This window comes from Myotis daubentonii, chromosome X (genome assembly GCF_963259705.1).
Source record: "Myotis daubentonii chromosome X, mMyoDau2.1, whole genome shotgun sequence".
Taxonomy (NCBI): domain Eukaryota; kingdom Metazoa; phylum Chordata; class Mammalia; order Chiroptera; family Vespertilionidae; genus Myotis; species Myotis daubentonii.
The window spans coordinates 48,516,483-48,544,436 of record NC_081861.1 but is presented as its reverse complement, the minus strand read 5'-3'; the positions used below and the strand labels follow the sequence as shown (position 1 = coordinate 48,544,436).

General features: G+C 40.0%; 1 protein-coding gene across 1 annotated transcript in view; it reads right to left on the bottom strand.

The window, feature by feature from the left end:
* DCX (doublecortin) overlaps nt 1-27,954 on the bottom strand; it is a 138,331-nt gene that overhangs the window by 5,981 nt on the left and 104,396 nt on the right. The window contains exons 3-4 of the mRNA XM_059678648.1: nt 18,743-18,845; nt 16,645-16,782 (exon numbers count right to left, since the gene is read on the bottom strand). Of these exons, the coding sequence (XP_059534631.1) occupies nt 16,645-16,782; nt 18,743-18,845 (241 nt within the window). The remainder of the gene's footprint in view (nt 1-16,644; nt 16,783-18,742; nt 18,846-27,954) is intronic.

Sequence of the window (27,954 nt, the reverse complement as noted above, 5' to 3'; positions counted from 1 at the left end):
GCAATTAGACATTTATATAACTTATGAAGTGATTGCTCCAATAAATCTAGCACCCACCTTACATAATAAACATTTATTACAATCTTATTGATTATATTCCCTATGTTGTACTTTATATCCCCATAACTATTCTGTAACTACCAGATTTGCACTTCTTAATCCCTTCACTTTTTTCACCTAGTTCCCCAACCTTCCTCCCATCTGGCAACCTTAAAATGTTCTCTGTATCTATGGGACTGTTTCTGCTCTGCTTGTTCATTTATTTTGTTTTATAGATTCCACATATAAGTGAAATCATCTGGCATTTGTCTTTCTTTGACTTATTTCACTTAACATAATACCATCTAGGCCTATCCATGTTGTTACAGATGGCAAGATTATATTATTTTTAATAACCATTTAATATCCCATTGTATATATGCAGCACTTCTTTATCCGTTCATTTCTTGATGGACACTTAGGTTGCTTCTATACCTTGGCTATCTATAATAATAAAAACGTAATATGCTAATTAGACTGGACAGCCAAATGACCTTCTGGACGTCCTTCCAGATGACCATCCAGATGAAGCTAGGGCTGCCAGGGCCGAGGGGCTTGCACGAATTTCATGCATTGGGCCTCTAGTGGTAAATAATGCTGCAATGAATATATGGATGCTTATTTCTTTTCAAGTTAGTGTTTTGGGTTTATTTAAATAAATACCCAGAAGTGGAATTGCTGAATCTACTTAGTCTCTTGTTATGGCATTTGTTTTAAAGTCTATTTTGTCTGGTATAAGTATTGCTGCTCAGCCTTTTTGTTTGCTTGTCTACATTTTCATGAAATATCTTTTTCCATCCCTTTACTTTCATTCTATGTGTGTCTTCTATCTGAAGTCAGACTCTTATAGACCACATATGTAAGGGTCCTGTTTTCTTGTACATTTCTTGTACATATGTGTTTTGACTAGAGCGTTTAATCCTTTTATATTTAAAGTAATTGTGGATAAAATGTAATTTTTTACAATATTAATCATATTTTGACCTTTGTTTCTTTTTCTTCTTAAGGAAGACACTTTAACATTTCTTGTAATACTGGTTTTGTGGTGATTAACTGCTTTAACATTTTCTTATCTATGAAGCTCTTTATCTGACCTTTGATTCTAAATGACAGCTTTGCTGGGAAGAGTAATCTTGGTTGCAGATCCTTACATTTCATCACTTTGAGTATTTCTTGCCACTCCCTTCTGGCCTGCAAAGTTTCTGTTGAGAAATCAGCTGACAGTATTATGGGATCTCTCTTGTAGGTAACTAACTGATTTTCTCTTGCTGCTTTTAAGACTCTATCATTGCCTTAATCCTTTGGCATTTTAATTATCATGTGTCTTAGTGTGACCTCTTTGGGTGCATCTGTGCTTCCTGGACTTCAATGTCTATTTCCTATATCAGGTTAAGGAAATTTTCCAGGATTATTTTTTTAAAATAGGTTTTCAATTTCTGCTCTCTTTCTTCCTCATCTGGCACCTCCATAATTCTAATGTTGGTATACTGTGAGGTTGTTCTGGAGGCTCCTTAAACTATCCTCATTTTTTAAATTCTTTTTTATTTGGCTCTTTCTGCTTCCTTCTCTTCCCAATGCTGATTGTTTTCCTCTGCTTCATCTTCTCTACTGGTGATTACCTGTAATGCATTCTTCATTTCAGTTAGTGTGTTCTTCATTTCTGACTAGTTCTTTTTTATGTTTTCTATCTCAATTTTTATGTTTCCTGCCTCTTTGCTGAAGTTCTCACTGAGATCATTGAGCATCCTTATAAGCAGTGTTTTTAATTTTGCATCTAGTAGATTGTTTGTCTCCACTTTGTTTAATTCTTTTTCTGGAGTTTTATTCATCTCTTTTATTTGGGACATGTTTCTTTGTCTCCTCATTTTGGCTGCCTCCCTTTGCATATTTCAATTAATTAGGTGGAGTTGCTACATCTCCCAGTCTTTATAGATTGGCCTTATGTAATAGTCCTATAGGTCTGAGCGTCCCCATTCACTCAATCTGGGTGCTTTAAGTACAACTCCTTGTGGTCTGTGTGCACCCTCTTGTAATAGTTTAGTCCTGACTGTTGTTGTCACATACATGGGAGATACTTAGTCACAGGCCCATCAGATTTGATAACTGGCTGCCCCACAGCAGAGGAGCTGTTATGCAGGGGCCCAACCCAGGCATTTGCCCTGATTGGGAATCAAACCTGTGACCTCTTGATTCCTGGGTTGACCCTGAACCACTGAGCCACAACAGCTGGGTTCATCATGGGTTGTTTATATCCTTAGTGATAGGACTTCTGTTCAGATACATTTCAGGTGGTTTTAAATGATAGTTGTTCTGAAGTTTTGTTGTAATTTTGATGTGATTGTGGGTGTGAGTACCATGTTTACCTATCTGCTGTCTTGACTGGAAGCCAGTCATATTCTTACTTTTGATGGGGAAACAAGCTTCTTCCAGTTTAAGGGGTAGCAAAGTCAGAATTTGAAGGTGGGTTTCTCTGAGTCCAACACCTATGTGTTTTTTGGGTTAGTTTTCAGTTTTTTTTTCTACATTACTCTTCCATTTTAAAATGAATTTCTTCTGGGACTCCTTCCTATGACAACTTTCTCCTGGGGGTAAGGAAGGAGGGTGAAAATTGTGGCAGAGAAAAGAAGAACAGGAAAAGGTGAAAGTAGACACCATAACTTACACATATCATTTTGGCTTTTGTCCTGCTTGATTTAGTTGACATTAGAAAGTGATCAGCAAGATCTGTGAGTCACCAAAATGACTGGGGGCCATAAACAGTACCATGAAACAATAGCAGACAGAGCAACCATCATGGCATGTAACTACCCTTATGCCACAGATCTATCTGGGAGGATGGTATCTGTGCCATGTCTCTCACTCCCCTCAGCTTGCAGCACAGTTGCCAAGCTTGGCCTAGCACAGTCTTGATTCACTAGATTCTCTGAATGATTATGTATGCCCCTGACTCAGTGCTCATCTTTAAATTCTTGGCTCCGTCAGAATGGAACAGTAGAAGCATAGCAAAAGATAGATGGTAAAGTAACTGGTCTGATTTACCTAAATTTATAGGGATTTAAATGTATGGGGAAGATGGATTCCCAAAAGTGAGGAATAGGTGGGGGAAGTCAGTTTCCACATAACAAGGACAGAGTCCATTTTATTACATGAGAGGCCAAGGACAAAGTGTAGTCACCAGCCTGGCAGAGTTGATACTGATTTTCTAGAGTCTAGAATCTAGTCTATGAATTCCATTATCTGGAGGCTGGACTGATCCCTAGAAATTAAGATGAACTGCGTACCAAGTGATATAAGTAGCCTCAGGTGTGGTGATTAAAAAACTCTCTGGGCAACAAGTTAGAAAGGTCATTATACGTTCCGGCTTCATATTCACATGGCTAGAATGGCATAGGAAGGAAAGGGCCAGCTTGATATCTGCTTAACACCCAATTGTTGACTGGAGACCAAAGTGATTTAATGCCCATTAACTTAGCTCTGGCTTTCCCTCCCATTTCAATCCTAACACTTGAGCTCAACTCAAAATCAAGCACACTGGTTTTGGTTTTATGTCTGTTTTGAAATATTGCTCACTGAAAGCAAGTCCAGTCTACTAAGAAAAGCCATGAAAATAATTTCAGAGCTGTCTTAATCATTACAGTTGTTTTTTAACTATTGTTTTCAAAACATTTACCACATATACAAGAACTAGTGGCCAGTATTACTGGTATCCATTTAATCATAAGGGTATAGATCAGTGGTTCTCAACCTTGGCTGCACATTAGAATCACCTGGGAATCTTTTTAAAATCCTGATTTCTGGGCCTCATCCTCCGGAAATTCTGTTTCTTTGTTATGGGGTGGGGCCACAACATTAGTAACAAAGAAACAGAATTTCTGGAGGATGAGGCCCAGAAATCAGGATTTTAAAAAGATTCCCAGGTCATTCTAATGTGAAGCCAAGGTTGAGAACCACTGGTATAGAGGCTTAAAGAGAGTAGGATTTGCTTAACTAATATAAACCACTTCTTTTCAATGGATGGTGATTTGAGGGATTTGCTCACAGATTCATTTCAAAATTCTCTTAAGGCAGTGGTTCTCAGCCTTAGCTGCACATTAGAATCACCTGGGAATCTTTTTAAAATCCTGATTTCTGGGCCTCATCCTCTGGAAATTGTTTCTTTGTTACTAATGTTGTGGCCCCACCCCATAACAAAGAAACAGAATTTCCAGAGGATGAGGCCCAGAAATCAGGATTTTAAAAAAGATTCCCAGGTGATTCTAATGTGCAGCCAAGGTTGAGAACCACTGCCTTAAGGTTAGTACCTCACATACCTCTCATTGTGACCTTTTAGTGATTGGTTCTCTGTCTTGTCTTCTCTAATTTCCTAATGCCTTTCAGAGGGAGATCTCAATACATAGTTCATCTACTTCCTCAGATTTTCTCATATTGAGATGCTCTCAGTGTTCCTTCATTCCAGTCTAAAGATACCCTGTACTTTCCCTACATACACAAGGAGGGTGGTTTTTTTTGTTTATTTTTTTTTTATGGAAGACCAACCAAGTAGAACCAAGCTGGTTTCAACTTACTTCAGAACAAGGCTTAGACAGAGCCTGTGGTTTTCACACATTCAATACAAAGAGGTGTTGAGCGTGATGTTTATATTGGTTTGGCTAATTGTTTCTGCTCAGTGGAAAAACTCCAAATATCCATAAATTAAGGAAGCAAGAATTGAGGGCACAGGGACAGTTCTTCACTAATTTGATCATATGGCTGGTTCTCAGGCCAAATTCAATCATAGCCTGTGAGATACTATAACTTGAATGTTAAATATATTCTCTACAGAGTTTTGGAGAGCATAGAATGAGTTCTTTAAATAAGGGAGAAAAGTTAGAGTCTTCCCTGTTGCAAAACTAAGATATGTACCCATTCCAGCAATTTAACATATATCATTTTCCCTCAAGAAGAGAGCCACTGTAAGAAGGCTGGGCAAAGTCCAGGATTGCTTTCTCACAACATCTTTCTGATAGGGGTAGGAAGGAGGGAGAAAAGTTGTTTTCTCAAAATAAATGCTCAAATTTATTTCCTTTTGAAGGTGGTTCTGCTGAGAACATGTTTCAGGTGAAGCAAGCCTTCTCACTACCAGTTTTATGGAGCAGGAACCAGAATAAACTGCACTGCTCTTAATTTGTGGAAAGATCACATGGTTTGGAATCAGTCAATATTTTAAATCCCGGCTTAACCATTTACTAGACGTGTGTCCTTGAGTATAACCTAACTCCTGAGAGTCTGTTTCCACATCTGTAACATCTGAATAAAAAATAATGTGATCTCTATTATTGTTATATTTTTTTTTAGAATTACATGACTGACTATAATGCTTGTCCAAGTGTATTAGTACAAAGGAAAGTTTCAATAATGACACCTTCAATTGATATTACTAAGGTGACTACTAGAAATGGAAGGAATTGAGTAACTGTACAAAATATCAGCACTGAGTTAGGAAATCCCCTTCCACAATGGAAGATATATCAACCTATACTGGCTGAAGACTAACTCATTAGCTAGCAGTCAGGCATTAGAGGACTGACATTTTTCTCAGTGAAGACTATTACTTCTGGTTTTTGCATTTTATTGCTGTCCTCCCTCAAACACAGCCCTTGGCCCTCTGTTTGTCTCTCTTTTTACTCTCAGTAATACCATGGTGGGAAAGGGTGTCAATAAGTGCAGTGTGGAACCATTGAAGATTTTGTAGCAGATAAGTAACACAATGGAAATGGAGTTTTAGGACAAGAAATGTGATGGCACCAGAACAGATGTTTGAAACAGAGATACTACTTAGGAGTCTATGAAATAATCCACATATCAGATGATTAGGGAAAGGAAGGAACTTTTGTGTGAGTAATGTGGAGATGTTTCAAAGGTTCAACAACAACAATGGCAGCAGTATATGGTGGACATGAGGAATTAAAGAGGGGGAAGAATCAAAGGTGCTGGGCCTGGAGAATAGAATAGAATTGAATCTATTGTGAGACAGGGAGCTGAGGAGAAGAAATCTGTTTAATTTTAAGACACATTGTATTTGGCTCCTATAAGCAGGATTGTTGGCTAAGCATTAATAACAAAGATATCTGAAGGAAAATAGGGGCCAGAGACGTAAGTTTAACAGCCAACTCCCTATGCCCTGATATGTTATATTCACACCAACTCTTTTCTATGTTCTGATTTCCCCACCATGCCTGAAATATTTATTTCCTTACAAATTGAAATATAACTCCCCAGAGTTCCAGTCAAGATAGTGGAGTATTTAAATGTTGTACTAGTCTCCTCCCACAACTACATCAAAATTACAACTAAGCTACACAACAACCATCATTCATTCAATACCACCTGAAGTCTAGCTAAACAGAAATTCTACAACTAAGGACACGCAGAAGAAGCCATGAGGAGACTGGTAGAAGAAGCAGAGATGCTGAACAGGCTGATCCTACACCCATATGTGGCAGTTAAAAATCAGGAGGGATATCTCTGCTGCAGAGGCCCCCTGAGAAGTGAGGGGTCCCAGGCCCACGCCAGCTTTCCCAGCTCAGGATTCTAGAGCTGGGAAGAGAAGTTCCCATACTTATGGATGTAAAAACCATCAGAAATTGTGGCTGAGTGAGATGAAGGGCTTCTGGAATCCCAGGAGTTCCTCTTAAAAGGCACAGACCTACTGAGATTTACTTGTTCTGAGCTTCAGTGCTAGAATGACAGCTCAAAAGGCACCAGGGACATACAGGAAGGAACTAAATATCTGGTTGAATTCAGGGTGAGGGCCGGAGGGGCAGCTTTCTCCCAGACAGAAGTGCTGGCAGAAGCCATTGGTTTGTTTGTTTGTTTTGGTTTGGTTTTGGGTATTGTTTTTTGTTGTTGTTGTTGCTGTTGTTTTTTTGTTTTTGTTTTTTTTGCTGAGCTCCCCAACCCCCTGCAAGTTCAGGCAAGTAACATATCTGAGTCTCCATAAACTTGGCTAACAGACTTCCTGGTGATTCCCTGAGAACTTGCCCCACCCACTGTGTGGATGCACCCAAGCTGCTGCTACTGGCTTTTCCATACAAATGGCCTGTCTTGGCTCATGCTGTCGACTTTCCCAAAATCTCTCAGAGGTTCACAAACCCTAAACAAGCAGTGTCTGGACTCAGCATGCCGGTACCTCTCCTAAGCAGCCCAAAGCTAGGCATTAAAGGCAGCTGGCCTCAATTAATAGGTTACCACTCCCAAGTACCTCCAAACCCAGCACAAGTGGCAACCATCTGCAGATCACTTTGTAGCTTATCTCAGGTGATCTCATTCAGGGCACTGGTAGTGCCTGACTTTGGTCTGCACCTTCCAAGAGGCCCCAGACTGACATACCCACTGGTCAGCTTTAGACCACACCAGAGTACCACTCAACCATCTCCACAAATGCCGCACTCAAAGACCACCAGAGCCCTGCTAAAGTGAATCCTACTCTGTAGGGTCAGCCTTTGCACATCAGCTTCTCCAGTATAGTCATGGCCAGTCCTCACATCAAATCAGCCTGAGGCTCAATCCTTCTTCCCATTTATGTGCCAACAGCAACCAAGGCTCAACTACAACAGGAGGGTACAAACAATCCACACAAAAGACACACCTGATGCACCCAGCAAAGGTGACAAATGAGGTTGTGCCAGTGGGCCCCGCAGGATACCTACTACATAAGACCATTCTATCGAAACTGGGAGAAAAAGAAGCTTTAATACATAAAACCAAACACAGAAGAAGCCTAATTGAAAACCTAATTAAAGGCAGTCAAAATGAGGAGACAAAGACATGTCCCAAATAAAAGAACATAACAAAACTACCGAAAAAGAACTAAATAAAATGGAGATAAGCAATCTACCAGATGAAGAGTTCAAAACAATGGTTATAAGGGTGCTAAATAATCTCAGTGAGAACTTCTATAAAGAGATAAGAAACATAAAATGGAGATAGAAAACATAAAATAGAACCAGTCAGAAATGAAGAATACACGAACTGAAATGAAGAATGCATTACAGGTAATCACCAGTAGAGAAGAAAATGCAGAGGATAAAATCAGCAATTTGGATGAGAAGGAAGCAGAAAACACCAAATCAAAGCAGCAAAAAGAAAAAAAAAAGGAACCCCCTATAAATGAAGAAAGTTTAAGGGGCCTCTGGGACAACATCAAGAATATCAACATTTGCATCATAGGGGTACCAGAAAGAGAAGAGAGAGCACAAGGAATTGTAAACCTAATTAAAGAAACATTTTGGAAAACTTTCTTAAACTGGCCAAGGAAATAGACATACAGGTTCAGGAAGTGAAAAGAGTCCCAAATATGATGAACCCAAAGAGGCATCATAAAAAAATACATCATAAAAAAAGATACATAAAATTCCAAAGGTTAAAAACAAAGAGAAAATATTATAACCAACAAAAGAAAAGTAGTTATTTACCTACAAGGGAGCTCCCATATTACAGCTGATTTCTCAACAGAAACTTTTTGCAAGAGGGATTGTCAAGAAATATTCAAAGTGATGAAAAGCAAGGACCTACAACCAAGATTACTTTACCCAGCAAAGCTATCATTTATAATGGAAGGAAAGGTAAAGAGCTTTCCAGACAAGACAAAGCTAAAGGAGTTCATCACCACCAAACCAGTATTAGGAGCTTATTTAAGAAGAAAAAAATCTATATATATATATATATATATATATATATATATATATATATAGCAATAACTATATATCCATTAATAAATACTTTAAATATAAATAGATTAAATGCTCTAATAAAAAATATAGGGTGACTGAATGGATAAAAAAATGACCCTTAAATATGTTGTCTATAAGAGACTCACTTCTAGTCAAAAGAAACACAAAGGCTAATAGAAACGGCATGAAGAATGATATGTCACAAAAATGGAAATGAATTAAAAAAAAAATAGGGTAGCAGTAGTTACACCATACAAAATAGACTTTAAAAACAAATGCCATAACAAGAGACTAAGAAGCATACAGTAATTCCACTTCTGGGTATTTATACAAAGAAACCCAAAACATTAATTTGAGAAGGCATATTCAGTGGGGCCTTGACTTACTAGTGTCCTGACTAACGAGTTTTTCGAGATACGAGCTGTCTCTCAGCCGATTTTTTGCTTTGAGTGGCAAGCTAAAATTCGGGTTACGAGCCAGCTTCAGATACCCCACCGCTAGTTGGCGCAGCGAACATCACAGTGAACGCCACAACATCAGCCCAGCATCACGTGTCTCACTCATTCACTGTCGATTTGACATACGAGTAATTTGAGTTACCAGCTCCATCACGGAACGAATTAAACTCATAAGTCAAGGCCCCACTGTACATCCATATATTCATTATAGCATTATTTACAACTAGTGGCTCAGTGCACTAAATTCGTGCATGGGGGGTGTCCCTCAGCCTGGCCTGCACCCTCTCCAATCTGGGACCCTTGGGGGATGTCCAACTGCCAGTTTAGGCCTGATTCCTGTAGGACATCCCTCTTGCAATCCGGGACCACTGGCTCCTAACCGCTCACCTGCCTGCCTGCCTGATTGCCCTTAACCACTCTGCCTGCCGGTCTGCTTGCCCCCAAATGCCCCCCCTCCGCTGGCCTTCTCACCCCCAACTGCCCCCCTTGCCAGCCTAATTGCCCCCAACTGCCCCCCACTGCCAGCCTACTCACCTCCAACTGCCCCCCTGCTGGCCTTCTTGCCCCCACTGCCCCCCCTTGCCAGCCTGATCACCCCCAACTGCCCTCTCCTCCTTGCCTGATCACCCCTAACCACCTCTGCCTCAGCCCTGCCACCATGGCTTTGTCCGGAAGGATGTCTGGAAGGTCTCCTGGAAGGTCTCCCAGTCTAATTAGCATATTACCTTTTTATTAGTATAAATAGCCAATATATGGAAGCAAGCTAAGTGTCCATCACTATGTGAATGGATAAAGAAGTAGTGGTGCATATATACAAGGGAATATGACTGAGTCATAATAAAGAATAAAATCTTGCCATTTGCAGCAACATGGATGGACCTAGAGAATATTGTACCAAGTGAAATAAGTCAAATAAAGACAAATGCCATATGATTTCACTTATATGTGGAATCTAAAAAATAAATAACCAAAAAAACCAGAAACTGCTCTCCCCTGCTGGCCTGATCCCCCTAACTGCTCTCCCCTGCCAGCCTGATCGCCCCTAACCGCCTCTGCCTCGGCCCGACCACTGTGGGTTTGTCTGGAAGGACTCTGGAAGATGTCTGGTCTAATTAGCATATTACCCTTTTCTTAGTATAGATTATTTGTAGAAAAAATATTAAATTTATATGACTATTGGATCCGCAAATAAATTATAAATTGCTTAGTGACAGGGAATTTGTCTTATCATTTCTTTTCTTCATAGCACCTAGTACTACTAGGTACACTATACAAACTTCGGAGATTCAATTATATCTAAACCAAAATCCCAGGATGTGGCAGGTTGCTACAAGGGGATAGGTCAATATGATTACATCCTATGCCATGTGGGGTACTAAGTGTCCCCCATTATACTGCTTCATTCAACCATTTCATTAATGGCTATTAAGTGACAATGGGAAAGTTGCCATAGATATAGAGCAGTTCTTCCATTTAAGCTAGACATAAGCTGTGGTTTTAGAAAGAATAATAATGGGGGGGAGAGGGGAAGTTGTTCTCTTCACATAGCTTTACCAAAGGTACCACTTCCCTTTGGTGTGACAGTAGGGGAAATGATGGAATGTCCCACCCTCTACTCCCCACATCCTATGCCTGGAGTTTAGAGAAGATGGAACATAGCAGAGAAGCAAGAAACACCCAACAAAGAAGTTTCTTTTCACCATTCTGGAACTTCCACACCCTGCCTCAGGTACACTGCAAGGATTGCCTTCCAGACCTTGGCTCTTAGGTACTAAATAGTTTTGTGACATTAGGAAGATCACAGATAATAAATCTCTTTATATTTTAGTTTCCCTATATAAAGAAATGGATTAATTATCCTTACCCAATCTAACTCATGGTGTTATCATCAGTGACAAATGAGGTGAGAGATTTGGAAATATTTTGCAAAGCACAAAGCATTTAATTCATGTAGGAGATCATTATTTTGGACCTCTCTTAGATGAAGAAGAAAAGCATAGGATTCTGTTGTCTAATATAGTACCCGTTAGTCACATGTGGCTATTGAACATTTGAAGTGTGGCTAGTTTGAACTGAGATATGCTATGAGTGTAATATACAACACAATTTCAAAGAATGTAAAATATTTTGTTAATAATTTCTTACATTGATTAAATGTTGAAATTTTAATATTTTGGACAAACTGAGTAAAATAAATATATTATCAAAACTAATCCCCCCTGTTTCTTCTTTGAACTTTCTAACTGCGGCTACTAGAAAATGGAAAATAAGATACAAGGCTTGCATTTGTGGTTTGTATCATATTCCTATTGGACAGACTGGTCGAGAGTCATATCCAGGAAGGTCAGAAGAACAATGATCTTCCATTTTAAGAACTCAAAGAAGTCTGTTCAGTGCAGAAGATAAAGACTCGCAAATACAATTCTCCCATGGACCCCTTCCAGCTCCCCCACCCCACATTGTTTTGTGTCCCTTGACTGCCCCTTTCAAAGTCTGTATATTTCAGCAGAGAAGCCATTCTTTCTCATACAGAAAAAAGTTGATTCTCAGGAATTGGTGCATATAGATTGGGGGAAGGGGGTTGGGACCATTGTAGCTATGATAATGATCATGACTTACTGTTGAAGAATAGTAAACTAATTATGACATTATAATTCACTCATCCTATCAAGGAAGGTAATTAGCTTCCTTAGAGGGAAAGGGGGGGAAGGAGGAGGAGGAGGAGGAGGAGGAGAAGAAGAAGAAGAAGAAGAAGAAGAAGAAGAAGAAGAAGAAGAAGAAGAAGAAGAAGAAGAAGAAGAAGAAGAAGAAGAAGAAGAAGAAGAAGAAAGAAGAGAAGGGAAGGGAAGGGAAGGGAAGGGAAGGGAAGGGAAGGGAAGGGAAGGGAAGGGAAGGGAAGGGAAGGGAAGAAAGAAAGGAGAGAGGGATGGTAGGAGGGAAAGGAAAAGGGAGGAAAGAAGGAAGGAAGGAAGGAAGGAAGGAAGGAAGGAAGGAAGGAAGGAAGGAAGGAAGGAAGGAAGGAAGGAAGGAAGGGAGGGAGGGAGGGAGGGAGGGTAAAGATTCCTTCCCAGCAACTTTGTCCTTTTAATTTAATTCAATTGGAGCTAGTTGCATGAAGGGAAAAATTAGCACATTAATGGCAGAAATGGAAATAGACACACTAGAAATGTCTTCCTTTAGTTCTGAAGCCAGGCTCACCTCTCCTCCATCAAAATAGCAAGTCTTGGGTTAAAATGGCAAATGTGGCTGGCACTACACAAGTTTTCTTTAGAAATCCCATAGAAGCGAGCCTCCTGGGCTCAGATATTCTCTGCTGACCACAGTCCTTTGGCTTACTTTAAATACAGACATGGCTAACAGGACTTGGAGTCTGCGTCCATCATCTATGCCCAGTGAGAACGAGCTCCTTATAGCAATATAATAGTAAATCTTTCCTAAACTCCAATTCAGGACTTAACAACAGACATTCCATGTGGGGCAAACTCAGTATTGGCATAAGTAGATAGGGATTGAACTCAAAGGGAATAAAGTAGAAGGATTTTGATTTATTCAGAGGCAGAACAGGAAAGAGACAATTAAGTAGTAAGGAATAAGGATTCAAATTATGACGCAAATTACAGACCAAATAGCATCAATTTACTAAACCTCAAGTCAAACTGAACCTAGATATTAACTGAACCATGAATTGGACCAAATATATATATTTGAAAAATCAATCAAACTTGTTCAAACCAGAATCAAACCTATATATTTTCTAATGAACTAGAACATCAAAACATTCCTTTAACTGAAACTGAACTGAGCCAATGTTTCATTTGGTTTGAGTCCCTGTTAAAGAGGAACATTTTTTGCTTTCATTTGCCATCAAAGGAAGGTAGTTAAAATTCCTTGGAAGTGGCTTATCTTCCACAACTTTTAGTTATTCAGGTTAAATGAAGGAATGTGAACCCATCCACAATTCCCAGATTCAAGACAGACTAACATAGAATGGAAACAGGGTGGTACTAACATACTCTAGAAAAAAAACAAAACATATCAGACTTATCCAATGGTAATGTTCTTTGGTTAAATGTATATTAATCTACATATGTCCCTTACTATCAGCTCAGAAAATTCTTGACACTATGAAATAATTATTTCTTCTTAATGCCTGTAAGGGTAAATTTACACTAATGCAAAATTGTGCTGGCTATACCTCATCCTTCTGGTTCTATGATTCTGATTCAATGGAAGCTATTGTACAACTATGTAAAATCCAAACCTTATCTAAAATACTGTTTTGCCTGAGGTCATTTTGCCCCATGGAATGTTCACTGACTGGATTCTCTGAACTTGGCTCCAAACAAACTGCAATGTAATGGGCAAGGTTATATAACATAGATCATTTTACTCCTTGGGGCTGAAATCATGTGAAGGCCCTAGAGCAGTGGTTCTCAACCTTCTGGCCCTTTAAATACAGTTCCTCATGTTGTGACCCAACCATAAAATTATTGTCGTTGCTACTTCATAACTGTAATGTTGCTACTGTTATGAATCATAATGTAAATATCTGATATGCAAGATGGTCATAGACGACCCCTGTGAAAGGGTCGTTTGACCTCCAAAGGGGTCGCAACCCACAGGTTGAGAACCACTGCCCTAGACCATCATTTGAGATGAAGCTAAATGTTCTGGAAATTTCCAAGGATGCTGACTAGACTGGAGTTAAGCTTCACTTATGTTCATGAACTATCTGAAATGAAAATTTAAATTTTCACTACTGAGAACATCACTTTAGATTTTATATTTGTAGGGAAAGAGAATAGGGGCTGCTTATAATTCTGAAATCTGCCAAGTAAAATCCCCCTTTCCCTCCTCAAATTCGTTACTCTGTTTATTTTGTATGTGTGACTATATCCTCATTCCTTCCCTTTAGCAAGTTAGTTCTGAAGGAGCAAGAACATATCTTGCGAACAAAGCTTGGGTTGGGATCTGGTATTACTCCTTTCAGTTTGACAAATATTCACTGAGTCCTTATGCATTCCTGTTCTGTCTCTAATATCTTGGAATCAGTGACATGCATTTTTATAGAAGGGAAATACTGTAGGTAGCATGCTGATGATCAATGATTTGACATGCTTAAATTGTGTTTAATTACAAGTGGTTGTGTTCATGTGTGCCGTGTAACACAATTGGATACAGTCTTTGAAGAAAACCCTTTTACTTCAAGCTGCTGCTTCCTCAGCATTTGTAACTCATGAGTTGTGTGCTAGTTTAAAAATAGGTTCATCAATTATTTGCTACTCCTCCCTGCAAGAGTTGCAACCTGATTCCCCTCTCCTTGAATGTAGGCTGGACTTAGCTATTGCTTCTAATGAATAGACTACAAAATATGTGACAGTTTGGGGCTTTGTTCATTATCTTGAATCACTCGGTCTGGGTGAAGATCTTGCAAGAGCCATCTTGGAAGTGGATCCTACAGTCCCAGTTGAACCTTCAGATGACTACAATCCCAACGTACACCTTAACTACAACTATAGGAGAGATCCTGGGCCAGATAGGACCACCTAGCTAAGCCACACAAAATTCATGACCCACAGAAACTGAGATAAAAATGTATATTTTCTAAGCCACTCAGATTTGGGGCAATTTGTTTCATAGCAAGAAATAAGTAATGATACAGGTTAGAAGGCTCAGAAATAACCAGTGATATTTCAAAGAAATGATTGGCTAAGTGATTGTTGCCAGACTTTATAATCTTGATAAAGTGTTTGAAATCATTTTTGCAAGACTTTGCTTAGAATATGTACAAACAATTTCATTTTCAATCCAAGTGTTAAAATCTAGGTCCTTGTAGTTTGAACAATATGAATTTGTTTAAATGGATTCATGTGCTATTCTGTAAACTTAACCAAAATATCACCAAACACATGCATTTTTATTCCTTCAGCAAACATTACCTAAATTCTTACTGCATCTCTAGCACCATGCCAGGCGAAAGAGGTGCTCTTATGCGTTTAATCATTCATAAGCATTATCTGAGCATCTACTAGGGTCCAGGCACTGTGCTAGGCACTGAAGATACAAAAAGGAACATGACACCTGGCTTTTGAGGGGCCCAGTATTTAGTTGGGGAAGTAAACATGTAAATACATACTTTATGCATGCTATGATAATTCAGAGAACAGAACAACTATCTTTTTGAGGTGTTGAAGGATGACTAGGCATTTTCAAGCAAAGAAGAGTGGTTTACTAGAGGGGTGGCATTCCAGGTGCAGGGGAACATGTGCAAACATATGGAAGTATGGAAAGCCTAAAATGCCTCTTCACAGTTTAGTTCCTTCTTCCTGCAAATAAAGAGATGACTAGTGACATGCATATTTCTAGCATTGTGAGGCCAGCATGACAGGCCTGTTTTCTAGACTATAGGCATTTCAAGCCAAAAGGCTGCTCAAGCAAATTGAAGGAAAGAGAAAAGGTGCTTGTGCTTTCTGCTCCAAGGTTCTCAAGCTAGAATTCTCCTGGTAATCCCTGAGCCTTGGGAGGATAATTGTGTGAGTTCCTCAGGACCATATGTTTTCCTTACCATGAACAACTCAAATTGTCTGTACATGAGTCTATTAAGCTTCCAAACTCAGACTTCTGTGGCCTTTTGCCTTTTAGATCAGTGTCACTCAAACTGTCGATATTCACTCAAACTGTCGATATAAGACTTTGTACCAGAACATAAACCAACATATTCCTGCCTTCATCAGTAAAATTATGCTATGAAAAAAAGAGTCAGCTGAAGTAAATGGGTTGCTCAATGGCATGACTTACATTTGGCACAAGCTCCTAAACTTATCATAGTGTGATAAATTGTGTATGGTTTGTCAGGGATCCATAGCCCACATTTTTTTTTTGATCACTTACTATCCACTAGATAAAATCCTATATGACAAATCTCTTTGTTTCATTTTAGAACCTGGCTTGTATTTTCTTTTCTAAATTGAGAATAATGCAATTTATCTTGTTTCTCTTTTTGTTTTGAATTCTATAAAGTTTAAAGTCAAATTTGAAGCTCAAAAGCATCAATTATGTTGACACTTTTAGGTAGCATTTTTTAAATTCTTGTTTTTTTCTGATTTTTTATTTCAAATTAATGTGTGATGGTTATTTCATTACTATGCTTTTGCTGGATGATGTCAAAGATGATGACAATGAAGACAACCACAACAATAAGCATTACAGTAAGCATGGAAATAGGCCAGATTTCTGGTTTGCATCCACTTGAGTAGGATCAGGGCCATGTGTGTGCCTCCATGATTCCAAACAAATTGAATTATTTAGACTCTGAATTCATACAATTGGTATCATGGAGACACAAAGGTGTTCATGAGGGACTCATTCCTCTTCATGCAGGGGTACTGGCCTCTGTAAATGAAGTCATTATACACAGTTAAGAGAAGAACACTCACCGTCTTGGTCGTTACCTGAGTCAGCTGGAGACTTGCTCCTGCGCATGGGGCCAGGGCTCTTAGCTGAACTCTTCTGAGGTGTTGGGGATGCCTTTGGACCAGCTGTGGCTGAAGGGTTTCCTTTCATGACTCGGCATTCTGGTGGAAAAAGATACAGACAGCTTACTGGAGCTAGGGGAGGACCGAGGCTGAGCATATTAACAACCTCTGGAAGCTAGAATAACCAGCACAGGTCAAAGCACCAAATGGCTTAGGTCCAAAAGGTGATCCTCAGTTTTTTGAAAAAAATGATGTCTCTGGAGAGGGAGGCAGTTGATAAACTCTCAAAAGTCACCTGGGCTAAACCAGATGTTTACATCCCTGGATTATGGAAACAAGGGAAAGAGTTAAGAAGCAGATTGGATAGGTCATTAATTAACCCAATCATTTGTGGACAAGCCATTCATGACTCAGAATAGCACCTGTTGACATAATTAATATCCTTGGAGGAGAGATTGCCAGCTTAGAGGTTGTAATCACACAGATGAAACATTTACGAGTAGTTTAAACTTTATTGTTTATTACATATCATGTATTGTGGTAGGCATATTTAGGATGTCATGTGATTTTATAAATAAGGACTACTACCACCACCACCTTGCATCTATAGAGTTTTTTTTTAGTTTAAATGCATGTATGTTATCATAACCCCCTCTGCTGATTTAATGAATAAACGGGCCAGCAGTGACTCTGCCATTGGGAACTTACAGAAAGCTAGTGGGTGTGTGGGAGAGTCTGCCAAATGTCCCTGCTACTGCACCAACCCCAGTTTTACATCTTTGGAGCACCCTTTCTATTTAGGTCACTCAGCACCTCTATTATGGCAATTCGGGACACTTATTGTGCTAATGTATTAGAAGGAGTATTATACTAATTTTACTGATAAGAATACAAAAAGCTTAAGCCTCTTGCTTAGGACCACAAAGCAAGAAAATAGCAGAACAAGCACTAGCAGCCAAGTCTTTTGAGTCCCAGTGTAGTGTTCTTCCCACTCTATTTTATAGATTTTCCAACCTTGTGCTGCTCAGAGTAGAAACGAACAGCTTGGCAAAGGTTAGTTTTTTCTTTGAATACCTCCTCATCACCTTCTACTTAAAGATACATTGAAATATCATTTACCCAGAGAGAATAGTGGATCTTTTCTGGTAGATTAAGATTATTTTAGGAAACTCAATTAAGCAGAAAGCTCATTCTTGTTTTGGTTGATGAACTTCAATTATCACTGTCCAGAGCTGAAGATATGGAAGGTATAGGAAAATGGACATAGCCTTGAATTTGTTTAGCTATTTTATGGTCATTTGCCTCTTTTCAAAGGAAACAAAGTAGAAATGCCACCTCCTTCAGGGTCCTTGCCATTTAAGTTGTTTGTAAAGTCTGCATTAGTACAACTGTTTGTTTTTCTCACACCTTACTCCTTATAAGTGGGAAATATCTTTTTTGAATGTGTCTTTCCATTAGGATCATATCCTAAACCTGATGTTGTGTGAGTTAAATTACATTAATTTACATCTGGAGCTTAGACACAGAAAAGGGAGATGGGCAGATGTTTCACCTCCTTCCTGAGATTAACAACCCTCTAGACTCTTGAGTCAAAATGCAGAGGGAATGGGGCAACAAACCAAGGTGATTAAAGGAGAAAGTTTTTATAGTAAGAAAACAGAGGGAAATCTAAGATAGAATCACCAACATGGGCCAAATAGCTAGAGGTGTTGACTAGAAAAAAAATGCATGAATAGAATATCCAAGTTGACTCCAAATGTTCCTTACCATGGTCTTATTGTACCTGTCAGCCCATGTGACACAATATGTGGTTTAAGAAATATGGTCACTGTTGGGGTAGAGAGTGAGTCTTATTGAGTTTGGATGGTGGGTATCTGGGACATCCAATTAACCTTTCATTTAGTGACTCATGTTTCCAAAAATACCGGAGAAAGACTAACAATATTTTCCCTTTAGAGAGCATGAATGGATGTGCTCCAGGCCATATGAACCCATGGAAACCCTAAGGGATATAATGAGAGAGAACAACAGAGCAATAAAATCCTGTGACTGTGCTTACCATTTTCATCCAGAGAAAAGTCATCCTGAGCATAGCGAAATTTTTCAGGACCACAGGCAATAAATACATCGTCATCACCAAAGAAATCATGGAGACAAGTTACCTATGGAGAAAGCAGAATCATTGGATTGTTATTTGATGGCCTTATGGCAATTAAATTTATACCATGTTGGCAGAGGGGGGAAAAATCATATCTGAGCCATTATTTCTAGCCCCAGGGATCTTCTTTGTCTCAAAACACTAGGCTCAGAGTCTGTACACAGCCCCTAATGGGTAAAGATATACTGAGTGCCATTGCCTTTCCATTTTTCATGGTAGCCTTGTATCAAGAGTAACTTTGGAACCATGTCCAAATGGAATACCCCCCTCTTTACAAAAGTCAACAAGCATATGGCCTTACAAATGTTACCTTTCCTTAGAGACACAGAGATGACAGTAATCCTAGCCCAACTCTGGGGCCAGTGGTCTGGGTCAAGTGTCTAGACCAGTGGTCGGCAAACTGCGGCTTGCAAGCCACATGCGGCTCTTTGGCCCCTTGAGTGTGGCTCTTCCTCAAAATACCACATGCGGGCGCGCACGTACAGTGTGATTGAAACTTCGTGGCCCATGTGCAGAAGTTGGTATTTTGTGGAAGAGCCACACTCAAGGGGCCAAAGAGCCGCATGTGGCTCGTGAGCCACAGTTTGCTGACCACTGGACTCTAGACCAAGGCTGGTAAGAAAGATCTTCGTAAGCATGTGGTGGAGAGGCTGTGACTGACTGAGAGGGGAAGGTACTCTCTTCATCATCTTCATTAGTCTTTAAACAAGGACATCAATTCTTAACTTCTTTGCCCACGCCCCAAATTGAACTTTTGTTGAAAATGGACCCAGAACCTGATCAAAGCCCAGAATACCATTCCTTCCTGAAGAACAAGAAGTTGGAAACTGCCCTGACCACTTAAAATCTAATCAAGAGCAATGGATCCCCATAGGCTTGAGGTTCTGCTGGTAAAGACATATTCCCAGGATCTTTCCCACCCTCTAGTCCCCTATGCATTGCTGCTTGTCCAAAATAAAGAGACTTTCTTCCCAACCCCTTTGCTGCATAAAGCAACAAGGGTCCCTGGGAAAGTATGGTGCTCCTTGCAGTCTCCCCAATTCTCAGCTTTCCTAATTACATCTGATAATTAGTTCAGCACACCAGGTAAAACCCAGGAGAAACCATGAAGTCAAAACATTCTTATCTCAATCTTTAGTTTGAAAGTGTTCAAAGCTTCTAATTGTTCTAAGCTACCCATTTAAGCTACCAGTAATGACTATCCAAAGGCACAGTGCTCACAAACTAACAATGGCTTGTTGGGTACACTATGTTACATTTGAAAAATGTTTATAATAATAATATTATTCTCCATCCTTGGCCTATTCAACTCCTGTTCCCTCAACCAATATGATTGCAAGCCTTACACAAAGCAAAAGATGCATAAAGATTGTCCCCATTTTCTCAGCCTCCCAATAATCCAAGAGATGTTAAGAGAAAAGAAGGAGACTTGGAGAACTGTCAGGGTTGCTCCTATCAAGCTTCTTCTAACCCTAAATTCTGACCTCATCAAATAATATAATATCCTTCTTTAGTCCCGTCTCTCACTCATTCATTCATTCCACAATCATGTAATGATAATCAGAACTACCACTAATTGAATGCTTACTCTGTGACAGGCACTCTGTTAAGTACTTCTAAATTTGTCACCTCATTTTACTGTCACAACAAATCTTAGAAGTAAGTATTATTATCTTCACTATTTCTCAGATGAGAAAACTGAGGCACAGAGACAATAAGTAAATTACTCAGGTGGAAAGGGATGAAGCCAAATAAATGCAGATATGACTCCAAAGCCTGTGCTTTTGGCCACTTGGTAAAACAAAGCACTTAGGGATTGTCCATGCAATGGGGAGACAAAGATTAATAACACTCAGGCGATGACTTCATGGAGCTCACAGTCTGATAGTGTGAGAGACATTGAAACAGAGGTTGTAAATGAGTGGTAAGATAGAAGAATATGTAGGTGCCATGGGAGCTATTTAGTAGCAAGTGAACCAGTCACTGGCTGGCACTGTTAATTCAATAAGTACCATGCATATTGTCCTGGAAGCAGATCCAATGACAGAGGCTACATGGCTTTAAACTCTGCTGCACACTCCCACTGATATCTTGGACTTCCGCTTAATAAAATCTGGAACCCCTAACTTGGATACATTGTGTGTCTCTGAATTGTTTACTCCATGACACCTCCTTGACCTTAAGGGGACGCTCCTGACCCTGACTGGCTGCCTTTAGTGTTTATCATGAATGAGGAAAGCCTCATACTTGAGTGTCTTTCCACTAGTAGTCTCTAGGATTTAGCACTTTGTTTCAAGACTTGCCTGTATTTTCATGAGTACTCTCCTAGTCATTCCCATTAGATCACAGGTTTCCTGAATGTAAAGACCAAGTCTATCCATCCCTCTGTATCTATCAATGGTTCCTGGTAGAAAGCTTATCACATAGTGAGAATGTAACCAGGACTGTTTTTGCCTCAAATGTACAAAAAAATGAGGGGGAGGGGCAGCTTTGTAAGGGCATGCAAAGGCAGAAAAGTAGAAACAAGAAAGAAGAAATCAGTGCAGCACAAAGTAGAAACCAGCATCCAAAGGTTTTGAAAGGTAACAAATACACACATTTAGGAATAAGAAAGGAACAATAACTATGAAGTCAGAAGTTATTCTTTACACGATTATGCCAACTAGCTTGAAAACTTAGATGAGACAGATGATGCTTAAAAGAAAACTTAAATAATGAAATTAGCTCAAAAAGGAATAGAAAACCTCAAACCAACTACTAGCCATAAAAATAATTTAGTAAATACTTCAAACAGCAACACTTCACCAAAAGGCACCAGAACATTCATTTTGGAGGTATTTGTGGAAATTTCTTCCCAAGAAGAAAAACCAAAAGCTCAAAAGCGACCATTGCAGTGACACACCATGATATCCTATTTTAGGACAACACAGCCTTCACATACTGTTCTGGTGATTGCTGTTACAATGACCTACTCTCCTCCAACCCCAAGCCTCTCTGCCTCACCCAGGCTTTGGGAAAGTCTTTGGATAACCCCTCCTTTGGGGAGCTTCTAAGAAAGGCAAAGCCCCCTATGCTTATGACACACTCACAACGGTGGGGGCTGGCTTCAAACACATTCATTTTGCAATCCAGCTGTTCAACATCAGGTTTCTTGTGTGATCCAACCCCACATTTTACTGGCTCCAAAATGTAGACCAATTCACATTGTGCATGTGGATACCCAGCTCTCCCAATTGATTTGAATACTGAAACACAACAGCCCTCCTCTACTTTGTTACAGAGCTGGAAAAACATCAGGAACACAAAATACAGAGTTAAAGCGGCCCAAGGATACACAGGTGGCTCATGGAAGAGTTGAGAGTAGCACTTAGGTGTCCTGATTGAATTCAGGACAAAACAATTAAATTTTCTGATAAAAAAATGCCTTCTTAGAGCCCTGAAAGGCATGTATATAGCCTAGACAGGAGAGTCCCCATTTGTCCTAACCAGTATCTGATACTCATTAGAACATTTTACTGGATTGAAAACAAAAGCACCTTTACGGATCTTATTTTTTATCTATGAACAAGAAAACTCCTATTTATTACTCTAATTGGCAACCAAGTATGCAATGGAGAAGGAGGACAAAGAGAAAGAGGGTGAGAAGGAAAAGAAAAAGAAAGAGGAACAAAGAAGGAAGAAGGAGGACAAGAATGGAGTGTAGCCCTGCCAGAGTTGCTCAGTGGTTGAGCATTGACCTATGAACCAGGACATCACGGTTCAATTCCCAGACAGGGCACATGCCTGGGTTTCTGGGCTTGATCCCCAGTAGGGGACATGCAGAAGGCCTATCAGTGATTCTCTCCCATCATTGATGCTTCTATCTCCCTCTTCCTCTCCCTTCCTCTATTAATTCAATAAAAATATGTTTTTTTTAAAAGAATGGAGTGTAAGAAATTATTCCCAAATGAAACTCACACTACAAACATGGTTTTTGAAATTCCATGGAAGCAATGCAACACAAAGTCCACCTTAGTTTATGTTGCAAATGTATAATTTTGACATTAGTTATTTGAGATAAAATGCCCATCATGAGGTGGAAACAGAAGTGATAAAAATAATAATCATTATGATACTACTCACAGCATCCTTGGAGAAAAAGAGTCTTGTTGACATCAGCTTTTGTATGAGTCACATTTGAGTATTCAAGTCAGGGACAAGAACACAAAAACATGACACCTGTGTTTGTAATTAACCAACTACCAGTTCAAAATCAATAATATCAACTTTAACATTGAACCATTAAATCAATGTTCTTCCTTTTTTTTAAAAAAAAATCAGCAACTATTGGGGGAAAGGAAGCTAGCTTCATTGAACATTAGTTAGTGTGAACAATAGATTATATATAGACCATCCACTGACTTAAAGGCCAAAGTAAAAAATGGAGTGATGAAGACAATAGATCACTGTGTGAGAGTAGTTTTATTCTATTAGCTGCAAATGGCAAGTTCACTCTGACTTGATTTAACCTTGAATAATTCTCCATCCAGATACTGACACTTAGTTCTCATATGTGCCTACTGTTGGTAGATTCTAGATTTCACTATCTAATTGTTCAGAATGAAATTATCTCAAGAAGTAAAAAAAAGACCTTGCTTCTCTATGTATTATACTCACTTTCAACATGCAAAATATTTTCATTGAAAGGTCTATCCCACTAATATTCATTCATTAAACATTATGGCAAAAGAACAACTATGTGAGAGATTCAGAAATATACAATAAAAGGCCTCTGTCTTCACAGGTGACAGCATAATAAGCAAGTTAGCACTAGATAAAAAATGGAGCACAGGGAATACTGCTGTTAGCACTGTTATAGAGACACAAAGAGCAATGGGAACCCAAAAGAAAGAGAACAAGTCTAATCATGAACACTGGGGAAGGTTTCAGAGATGACACAAAATCTGAGTCTTGAAAGATATGTAAGATATAAGCGATGGAGATAGGAGTAAAGAGTATTTTGGGTAACTGCATAAATAAAGGCCCAAAAGCAGGAACATGCCTTTTTCTTAACAGTACTGGGAAAAAAGTCCAGTATAGTCACAGAGATTCTAACTCTCCAAACACAATTGCCCAGACCCATCTGCCAGCCTTCTGCACAGACAAAACATACAGTTGCCTACTCGTGAAATTCAGGGTGAAGAGGACAGAGAGTGTCTATGGGGAGAGGAGTGGCCCCAGTGGTGAAAAAGAAGGAACCTTGTGGCAAGGCAGACAAACCACACTGATTTCCCAGTCTTGGCAACAGTGTGCCCTGCCCATAATGAGTAGCTAGCAAGCTTCATAAAATAAGTTAATGAGAGATTCAGTAAACATCATGGATGAGGCATTTCTACTCTCATTCTGGAACATTTCCTGCTTGCCAACCCTGTATGGGCTCCAGCCAGAGGTTGACATAGGGCTGGCTTGAAGAGCTTGTTTCTGAGACAGCCCTGGTGTTCTTATCAAACTTGTTTTCATGAAGTTATCTTGAGGTCTTACTTGTGGGTTTTTCTTGTCAACATTTTTGCCTGGGCAAACAGCTCCTTGGTTCTGCAGTGCCTCTATTGACACAGATGTATTTATTCAACACTTTAAACTTTCCTAAAATCTCTGGTAAAATGATAACGATTTTACTTGCATTGGTAAGATATTTTACTGTTCTCAAAACACTTCCACATTTATAGGATCTTATATTTTCTTCCACACTTCCAATTCTTCTCTCAACCCAATCCAATCAGGCTTCCTTCCCCACCATTCCACCAAGGCTGCTCTCATCAAGGTCAGCAATAACTTCCCTGTTGTCAAATCCCATGGTCACTTTTCTGGCTTTGTCTTAATAAATAAACACCTCAGCAACATTAGATGTAAATTGAGCTAGTCCTTCTTAAACACTTTCCGCTCTTGACTTCTGGGACACTGCAGAATTCTGGATTTCCTCCTACCTCAATCTCCTTAGCTAGATTCTCTTCCTCTTCCAGACTGTTCAATATTTGAAAGCCCCAGCATTCAGTTCTAAGAACTTCTTTATTTACATTTATTTACTAGGTGACCATATCCCATCCCAAGGCTTTACCTTGGAGATATTTTTTTACATTTTAACTTTTTGACTCTTTTGTAATAATACAGCTTTAAAACATACATAGTACAGCTTCACAAAGATATTTTCGTTCTTTACATCCTTAATTCCATGAGTCTTTTTTTCTATTTTTAAAAGCTTTTTTCTTTTTAAATGTTTTTGTTAAAAACTAAGACACAAACACACATTAGCCTAGGCCTACACAGTGTCAGGATAATCAGTATCACCATCTTCCACCTCCACATCTTGTCCCACTGGAAGGTCTTCAGGGGCTGTATTCTCCTTTAATAACCATGCTTGCCAAAGCCGGTTTGGCTCAGCGGATAGAGCATTGGCCTGCGGACTGAAAGGTCCCAGGTTTGATTCCGGTCAAGGGCATGTACCTCGGTTGCAGGCACTTCCCCAGTGGGGGATGTGCAGGAGGCAGCTGATCGATGTTTCTCTCTCATCGATGTTTCTAACTCTCTATCTCTCTCCCTTCCTCTCTGTAAAAAATCAATAAAATATATTTTTAAAAAATAACCACGCCTTCTTCTAGAAAAGCTCCAGAAGTACCTGCCTGAGGCTCTTCTTAAGGAGGTGTCACTCTTTCCAGAAACAGGTCTGTGGTGGTTTGCTTGATTTATTTCCTTTTTCATCTTATATACACTTGTAAGCAGATAAGGCGCCATGAATTTTCTTCTTTATTACTAAAAACTTTTTGATTAGGGTCCGTCTTTTCATTTTAAGGAGCTTGTTGAGGTCTGAAAAAGTTTTTGTTAAACCCTTCATTGTGAATTTTCTTGAGCATTTTTATCTATTTTTTTCTTTTCCTGCAGTTTCCTTTTCTCCTGCCTCTTCTTCAGCTATGTGTTCTTGTTTCAGTTTCAACAACTCCTCATTAGTGAATCCATCAGGAACCACCTCTAGGAACTACTCAGTGTCATCCTCATCCACAGCCAGGTTAAAATTGTTTGCCATCTCAACCACAGCCTTGTGGATTTTTGCAACCTCCTCATCAGTGGCAAATTCTTTGAAGTCATCAATGAACCTCTAGATGATGTCTTCTTCCTCTTGCCATTTAAGCATTTCTCAGTGACATCCCTCGAAGCCCAAGAAAGGTTTTTGATGTAGTCATAGATCTTATAATCCGTCCAGAATTGCATCAGCATCTTCTTAGTGTCTTTTTCAGTTGCAGCAATAGCCTGGATACAGATTCTCCTCAGGTAGTAGGCCTGAAAAGCTGCTATAACTCCTTGATTCATTGGTTGGATCAAAGATCTGGTGTTCAAAGAGAGAAACATCACTTTGCTATTAAGATGAAGATGACCAATGAAAGGAGGACATCTGGGTGTATTATCAACAATAAGCAAAATTTTGAAATGTGCATTATTATGCAAAGAGTATTTTTCCACTTTTCTGGCATAGCAATTCAGGAGGGCATCTTGGAAAAGGAGTTGGGTCATCCATGACTTTTTAATGCTTCTGTAGGCTACTGGCAGTGTGTGCCACTGATATGTTTGAAGGCTCTGGGGTCTTCACTGTGCCAGATTACAAAGGATTTCAATTTGTAACCGGCAACATTGTCCCCAAGCAAGACTGTTACCCTCTACTTAAAAGTCTGGCATTGACTTGACCTCCTTATGGATGAAAGTCCTTTCAGACATCTGTTTTCAGAATAGGGAGGTTTCATTCATATTCAATCCTTGCTCTGGCATAAAATTTTCCTCAACAATCAGCTTATCTAAAGTTTCCAAATATTCTTCAGCTGCTTTCACATCACCAACAGACTCACCACTTATCCTCTCTAATAAAGAGGGAATATACAAATTTACCATCACACTGTCACAAAGATGGCTGCGCCCACAGCAGAGGCAGGGTTTCCATAACATAAGATGGCTGCACCCACAAGGAGGCTGAGTTCCTGTAATGAGCCTTAAGCAGCAATTAGCAGGGACCTGAGGCTGCATGGTGCTGGGCCATGACAGGGGACCTGAGGCTGCGTGGCACTGGGCCATGGCGGGGGACCTGAGCCTGCACGCACCACCTGCTGAGGCTTGACAAAGGACCTCAGGCCCCACCCCCCACCCCAGCACTGGGCCAGGGGACCACAAGCCACGCCCCCTCCTCTGCATCGGGCCAGGGGACCTGAGGCCATGCCCCCCCGCCTGGCAGGGATTAACAGGGGATCTCAGGCCATGCCCCCTGCCCAGCGGAGCTTGATGGGGAACCTTAAGAAGCGCCCCTTACCCCACTGCTGGGCCTTAGACTGCTCCTCCCACCCTGGGCCGGGGGACCTTAGGCTGCGGCCCCCACCTGGTGGGGCTTGACGGAGGACCTGAGGCTGTGCCCCCCGCCCTGCGGTGCTTGACGGGGTTGGGGCTGGCTGGGTCTGGATCCCCCCCAATGGGGGTGGGGCCGGCTGGGTCTGGGTCTTGTGCAATTCTAAGGCACTGCGGGTGGGTGGGGACAACTCTGGGTCCCACAGCATGCCTCAGACTCTGACAGGAGGAAGATTTTCATATACATTTTACTAATTTTCTTTCATCTCTGACACTTCTATTATAAAGGGCAAATAGCAATATTAAAATATTTCCTCTAATTAATCCCCTTTTCATGTGCATGAATTTCATGCACTGGGCCACTGAAATATACATACATATATATATATATATATATATATATATATATACATATATATATATATACATATATATATATACACACACACACATACACACACATATATATATATGATTAATGTATATAAATTAAAAGATTAAAAGGGGATTAATATATATAAAAGCCTAAGATCAGCTGACTGACCATAGCTATGATGAGCAATGACCACCAGGGGGCAGATGCTCAATACACAGGCATGGAAATATGGAACAGACTGATGAATCTCAGAGGGATGGGGCCGAGGCAGAGGTGGTTAGGGGCAATCAGGAAGGCAGGCAGAGGGGGTAGGGGTGATCAGGCAGGCAAGTGAGCAGTTAGAGGCATCAGACAGGCAGGCAGAGTGGTTAGGGGTGGT